The 6,920-nt window shown below is 32.5% G+C and overlaps 1 protein-coding gene across 1 annotated transcript in view; it reads left to right on the top strand.

Moving 5' to 3' along the window:
* The window catches only part of C1D (C1D nuclear receptor corepressor), a 20,657-nt gene extending 14,281 nt beyond the window's left edge, over window positions 1-6,376 (top strand). The window contains exons 2-5 of the mRNA XM_007464092.1: window positions 1,910-2,056; window positions 2,823-2,889; window positions 3,193-3,248; window positions 6,212-6,376. Coding sequence (XP_007464154.1) covers window positions 1,919-2,056; window positions 2,823-2,889; window positions 3,193-3,248; window positions 6,212-6,376 — 426 coding nt within the window. The 5' untranslated portion in view covers window positions 1,910-1,918. The remainder of the gene's footprint in view (window positions 1-1,909; window positions 2,057-2,822; window positions 2,890-3,192; window positions 3,249-6,211) is intronic.
* Window positions 6,377-6,920: the final 544 nt, after the last annotated feature.

Below are 6,920 nucleotides of genomic sequence, written 5' to 3' on the forward strand. Positions count from 1 at the left end.
TTTTTTTTTTTTTTTTTTTTTTTTTTTGTCTGTGTAATGATCTCTTTGTTTTATGTACTTCTTTTTAGGTTAGTTTTGGTAATTTTTTTTCCTAGCACCTCATTCTTATCATCCAGATTTTTCAAATTTATTGGTTTAAAATTTTATGTAAAGAAAAGAAATATCACGTCTTCTCTATATTTGTGTCTGTCCCTGTACTCATACCGTTATCTGGGCAGTAGATGCTGGAGTTGTCCTTTCACAGATTGGGAGGTTGGTTTAGCAGCTTTCAGCCCGCATGGTTCACCTCTTACTGTCCTTCATCTTGGGTTTATTCCTAGATTCTCCTTCTCTTTTGTTTGTAAGGGATTGCAGGCTCCTTGGTTCTGTTCCCTATCAGTCTAATCCCATTTGCTCTTTAGCTTATAATAATTTCTGCTGTTGAGGTCGGCTGATGGATATGTGCCCTTCTTGGTTTCCAGCATTACTATGGACTTATTTTTGTGTTTCTTCTGTCATTTTGGAGAGATTTTTTGGGGAGGAATCAGAGGCAAATCCGTATTTTCAGTTAACTTTTTGAAATAGGAAGTCACAATTCTTTCCTGTGTGGTTTTCTTTTCTCATAGCCCTTTGTTTAATTGCTGTTTGCACAGTAGTTGGATAATAACTTTACAGTGTGAGTAGTGATAGACCCCTGGACTTCACTTTTTAAAAATTTTAAATGAAACCAGATGTCTCAGTGGACTGTACTTGTTGAATAGAAATGTGGATATATTGTGACTAAATATTCAAGTAGTACTTTTAAAACTTAAATGACATAGTCATAACATTTAGAATTATAAGGGACTTTAGAGATCATTAGACCAAATGCCTTATTTAATGCATGAGATATTTGGGGCCCAGAGAGATTCAGTGATTTATCTAAGGTAACAAAGTCAGTGATCAGGCAAGGTGGAAAGCCCGAGTTTCCTTTACTTCAATTTGGCAATGCTGTTTGTTATTTTGCACATTCCTGATGTTCTCCTTAGCTGTGTAATGAAAGAGGTGTCTTCAGCTAATAAAGCCTAAGGATGGTACAGTGGCTTGGAATTAATTGCTTCTGAAATTTGATCTTAGATACCACATTAAATACATTGATGTGGACTTTTCTTTTCCTCATATAGCAATTAAATATTGTGATGTAAATGTGAATTTTAAAGAATGGGCCGTCAAGGTATGCTCTAGCCTAAATGAAAACCATATAGTTTATTTCTCCCATGTTTCATCTTTTCTGCTTACAGACTTTATGTGATCTATGGACTCTTGAATTTCTTATTAATATTTTAAGCTTAAGGAATATATATAAATATAAATATAGGCTTGAAAAGTTATTTTAGTGATAAATAATCATAAAATATTTCAGATCTAAGATTTCTAATTTTTTGGTTTAATATACCATGCTGCTGGATCAACATCTAAATTTAGAAGTGCTAATATGTATGTTTTTTAAAAAAAGAGCTTTGCTTATTTTTTTCAGCAAGCATTAGGGGGTAGCGTATATTTATCACACTTTCATTGCTTTGCTTGGTCTTTAACTTCAACAGAAAGTTTTTTAAATGTAGGATTTTTATTATTGATATAACATGTTTGGTAGTCGTATCTCTTTAGTTCTCAAAAAGCATCGAGGGATTGAGGGATTGATATGTGTAGCGTTAATGAACTTGGGTGGGTCCTATCCTGGCAGCCCACCCCCACTCCCCAGCAGCCTAAGAAGAGGGGAAGTTTAAACGTGGTTGCTCCAGAATTATATTCTAAGAAGATTTGTTTAATTAACTTCAGGTTTTAACTCTTAGCACTTTTGAAACATATGATATGACCTATTAATTTTTTTTTGTAACCTAGAGAGCATTCTCTGTCTCCAGTACGAACTAAGAATTTAATTTTTTCCCAGTTGATCATAATGGCAGGCGAAGAAATTAATGAAGACTATCCAGTAGAAATTCATGAATATTTATCAACATTTGAGAATTCCATTGGTGCTGTGGATGAGATGCTGAAGACCATGATGTCTGTTTCTAGAAATGAGTTGTTGCAGAAGGTATTTTAAGTAATTTCTAAAAATGTATTCATAAAACCGAGTGCTATGTTATGAAACATATAGAAGAAGAAACAGATACATGAAATATGCCCCTTTCCCCCTTTATTTCAATTTTTAAGTGTTTGGATATCTTTAAGGGGAAAATATAGCAAACTCCAAGCTTAGGAAATACCTCCTAACTATATTTTTGTTTTGACTTGGTTTTGAAAAAAAAAAAAGCTCTCCCAGCATTCTTTTTGACAGGCTCTATCTTTGACCTTTTAAGTATTACAATGATGTTATCAGGGTTTCTGGAAACCCTGTAGGACAAAAAGAGTAAATTGACTTTGACAGTCTAAAACAAATCTCATTATGTTTCTTCTGTCTTTGGTATTGCCTAAGCATTTTAGCCTGCTTCTTATACATAAATGCATCATGTACAATGTTTATATTGATGAATTACTTTTGACATACAAAGCCCAGATTGTAAATCCTGAAATTAAAATAATTCAAAAGAATTTTTTTTAATTTTGGATTATACACATTCCTTGTTTAACTTAAAGATGGTACGCTGAAGTGAAAATTTGTGGGCAAAAATCACTGGTTAACAAAACTTTTCTTTTTGCAAATTATTTCCAGATTATTTGGTTTGATTATTGGATTATAGGAAGTGAAAAAAACATTTCTTTGATACATTGTACTTGGTGAAAGTTTAAAATATGTGATGGTGCTCAAAGTTTTAATTTCTTTTTTCCTTCTCCTTCTCTCTCTCCCTCTTTTTTAATAGTTGGACCCACTTGAACAAGCAAAAGTGGATTTAGTTTCTGCTTACACATTGAATTCAATGTTTTGGGGTATGTATATTACTTTAGAGTTAATTAGAAAGCAAATTATTTATCATGTCAAAGGTGATTTATTTTTTAAAATGCTAGCAATTATACTTTATGGCAATTTTAATAGTCAGATATTTATTTCTTTTAAATCAGAATACCAGATGCCCATGAGCCACACATACATTTAATATTACAAAGAGGTTGAATAATTTAAGATTTAGTTAATAATTTGTGGGACGTTTCCTTTTTGTATCTAGAGTTTCTTTAATTAATGCTCTTAATTAATATATATGCATTTTATTCCATGAAATCTTTCTCTTGTAGTTTATTTGGCAACGCAGGGAGTTAATCCTAAGGAGCATCCAGTAAAGCAGGAATTGGTAAGATTGCAGTGGATCGATTTCTTTTTATTTTACGTGTAATGTCTGTTGTAGTGTTTCTAAAGGTAAAATTGCAGTACCTTTATCACACTAATTGTGGAGAACAGAATTATTTAGGGATGAAATTACAAAAGTGAGCCAGATTTCATCATGCCTTTAGTTTTTCTTTCTCTCACCTTTGTCAGAGAAGGGTGTTCCATATATTATATAAATCTGTGGATGGGAAAATGTCACGATTCTAGTAATTATTTATAACTGCTATATTATTTTTCCTATAAATTCTTGAAATCCTGTTCATCTCTACAACTGCCTGTTTTTTTTTTTTTTAAACTCTTATGCAATTCTTAAAAGTATATTCTAGTTGATTTACTAGCCAAGACGGGAAAGTTTCTCCTCCACTGTTTCAATTCTTCCATTAATTCATTTTCTCAGCAGTAAAGAATCCACTTCGGCAACAAAGCTAAAAGCTTTTTTGGCACCAGTTGTATGTGTACTGTCCAGTAATTCTGCATTAGTGACATATTTACAACCTGTAATAAATCTTCTAGGTTTGTCTTTGTATTTCATTTAGATGTATAAGTATAGTATATTATATAAGGTCTGGTATCTTGGAGTTTTTGCTGACTTCAAAAATTAAATCATTCAATTTGAGAGAAAAAAATTTAGAAATCAAACTTATGGTTACCTTCTTGACTTGGCTTTATGAATAAGAATATTAATAAATTTATTCTTTGTGTTTATAAAATATAAGGTAAATATATATGTAAAATACACTTGACACTGTATTATTGTTCTAAAGTTTTATGGTGGTTGATATGTATGTTTTTTTATAACTTAGTAAAGTACTTGGTCATTTATTTAAAAAAATGAGTAAACCAGATCTGCCGTCTTCAATTTTTAAATGTGTAGACTAAGACATTTTCTTCTTTTAAATTTCTTGGGGGAAAAGTAAATTTATTTTTAAATACAGAAATTGTGAAAGATACTTAAAGCAAAAATATTAAGCAGTGTGATCCACAGAGCTTGATTTGACAAGTGATACTGGCTTTAAATCTTAAGAAGTATGCATTGTATCATCTGCTTTCACCTTTCTAATATGGACTTTACATTTATAAAATTCCTCTTCTCTTAAACACAAAGTTATTTGGAGTAGTGTAATACTTAATTCTGTCACTGGAAAAGGATAAAATCATCTGCCTTCTTTTTCCCTCAGAATCCACTTTATGGAGGAGTACATTTGTATTTTGGACAAGGGTTGATAAATGAAAAGCATCCATAAACCTATTCCCCTTTTCTGACCTTGTGACAGATGTCAGTAATTGATCACAGAGTTAGTATGTGAGAGGAAGCCTATTTGCCATATCTATCGTGAATGGGGAAGGGCATTGAAAATAGTTTATTCATTTGACAAATATTTGAATGCCCACTGGAAGCCAGGCATTATTTCCAAGTGAGATAATTGCTCAGTGAATAAAGCCAATAAATATCCCTGCCTTTGTGGCAGGTGCCAGACTATCTAATAGGGAAACAAACAACATAAACAAACAACAAATAATAAATACATATGAATATATAGTATGTTAGAAAGTTACATTGTGGGAAAAAAAATTAGCACAGAGTAAGGGGCATTGGAGTGCTTGGGTAGGATTGCCATTTTCAATAGTAAAGGCAGCACTTATTAACTAGGTGAACATTTGAGGGGACTGGAAGGAAGAGAGGGCTGGCCATGTGGGTTTGTGAGGGAAGATCATTCTGGGCAGGGCTGGGCTGGGTGTGTGTTGTGAGGACTTTGGCTTTTACTCAGAGAAATAGGGAGCCATGAGAGGGTTTTGAACAGGGTTGTCAGTTTCTTAAAATTAAAAAATTCTAAGGTTCTGCATTTTTCTGTGTATGTTTATATAACTATTTTGATTATTTTAATGAAATTTGCTTTTAAGCAGTGATCAATCATGTACTCTGCTGTTTTATAGCTCTCACGCCTTTATTTCTCCAACTGAAGTATAGAATAGCCCTTTATTCTGATTAGTGGTCTCAGAAGATTCACAGTGGTACAGCAACCTATTATGTTTCTCACCTATTATGTTTCTCACCTTGTTTCTCACCTATTATGTTCCTCACAGTTCTGATTAGAACTGTGTATTTCATTAGAAAATATCATGTGCTTTTCAGTCAGAACTATGACGTTGGATAAAAAGATCTTGTATTTTCATTATACTTACTTTAATTGTGACATGAAGGTAACACAAAAAAATAAATAGTGGCCTTAGCCACTGTGGTCTTAAATGGCCTTAGCCATTTCCTGTTTAGAAAAATTTCTGGAGAGTTTAGTTTGTATGTTGAAAGTATGTGAAAGCTTTATTTTAATTATTTATTTATTTATTTAGGCTGCGCCAGGTCTTAGTTGCAGCATGTGGGATCTTAGTTGTGGCATGCAGCCTTCTTAGTTGTGGCATGTGGGCTTCTTAGTTGCGGCTTGCAAACTCTTAGTTGTGGCATGCATGTGGGATCTAGTTCCCTGACCAGTGATCGAACCCGGGCCCCCTGCATTGGGAGTGCTGAGTCTTACCCACTGGACCACCAGGGAAAATCCCGAAAGCTCTATTTTAGATTATAGACTTCAGATACAAGAGAGTTAGTATGTGGATTTAGGTGAATGCTAAATTTAAAAATTTAGTATAACCACATATAAATAATTAAATGTTTATCTCTGTAGTGTCTAGATCTTCCTCTTTTGAAACAGTCAGAACACTTCTGAAATGACTTTTTTAATATCTGTATTCTCCTCAGACTGTGAACTCCAGGAGAACATGGAATGTGTTTATCCTATTTGCTTTGCACTTATTAACACCACTCAATAAGCAATAAATACAAAGCTGTTGAATTTAACTGAGGTATAGTATAATAGAACTTAGTGGTGAACAGTTTAGTAAATCTGTTGCCTTTCTTCTTTTTTTGTCTTTAAGGAGAGAATCAGAGTATACATGAACAGAGTCAAGGAAATAACAGACAAGAAAAAGGCTGGCAAGCTAGACAGGGCTGCAGCTTCAAGATTTGTAAAAAATGCCCTATGGGAACCAAAACCTAAAAATGCATCCAAAATTGCCAATAAAGGAAAAAGTAAAAGTTAACCTTTTGGTTTTGATGTACACATATTCAAAAAGTACATAATTTTTATTGTTTTCCACAAAATAGATGATGATTATGTGCCATTGTAAGGTTTAAATGTATTCCATATTGAATTTGCGTGTAAAATTTGCATTTTAAATTTGTAATGCTAAATACTTTTCCCCCAGAAAGATTAAGTTATCCTTATTGATTTTCCTATAGAACATTATGTGGTTTTTTTTAACATTGTGGTATATTTTATATTTATAGTTTACTGTCTCTTGACAAGACTCTTATTTCCTTATATAGGTCAGTTTTTCAAGTGCCATTTTATAAGCAATTATGAAATTAAAGTTAAATGTTCTTTGCAAACATTTGTCTATTTTCGATGAATAATGATTTTACGAAGTATGCTGAAGTTTTAAATACATCTGTTTTCACTATATAATATTAGGAAAGAGGGAAATGTCCATTTTTTCTGTGAAGTTATTTCATTATGCCTTCATGATTTTGGGAATTACTGCTTTTTGTGATATTTGAAGTATGAAATTAAGACTTTTAAGGTTA

Source organism: Lipotes vexillifer, unplaced genomic scaffold, assembly GCF_000442215.2.
Source record: "Lipotes vexillifer unplaced genomic scaffold, Lipotes_vexillifer_v1.1 scaffold311, whole genome shotgun sequence".
In the NCBI taxonomy this organism is placed as follows: domain Eukaryota; kingdom Metazoa; phylum Chordata; class Mammalia; order Artiodactyla; family Lipotidae; genus Lipotes; species Lipotes vexillifer.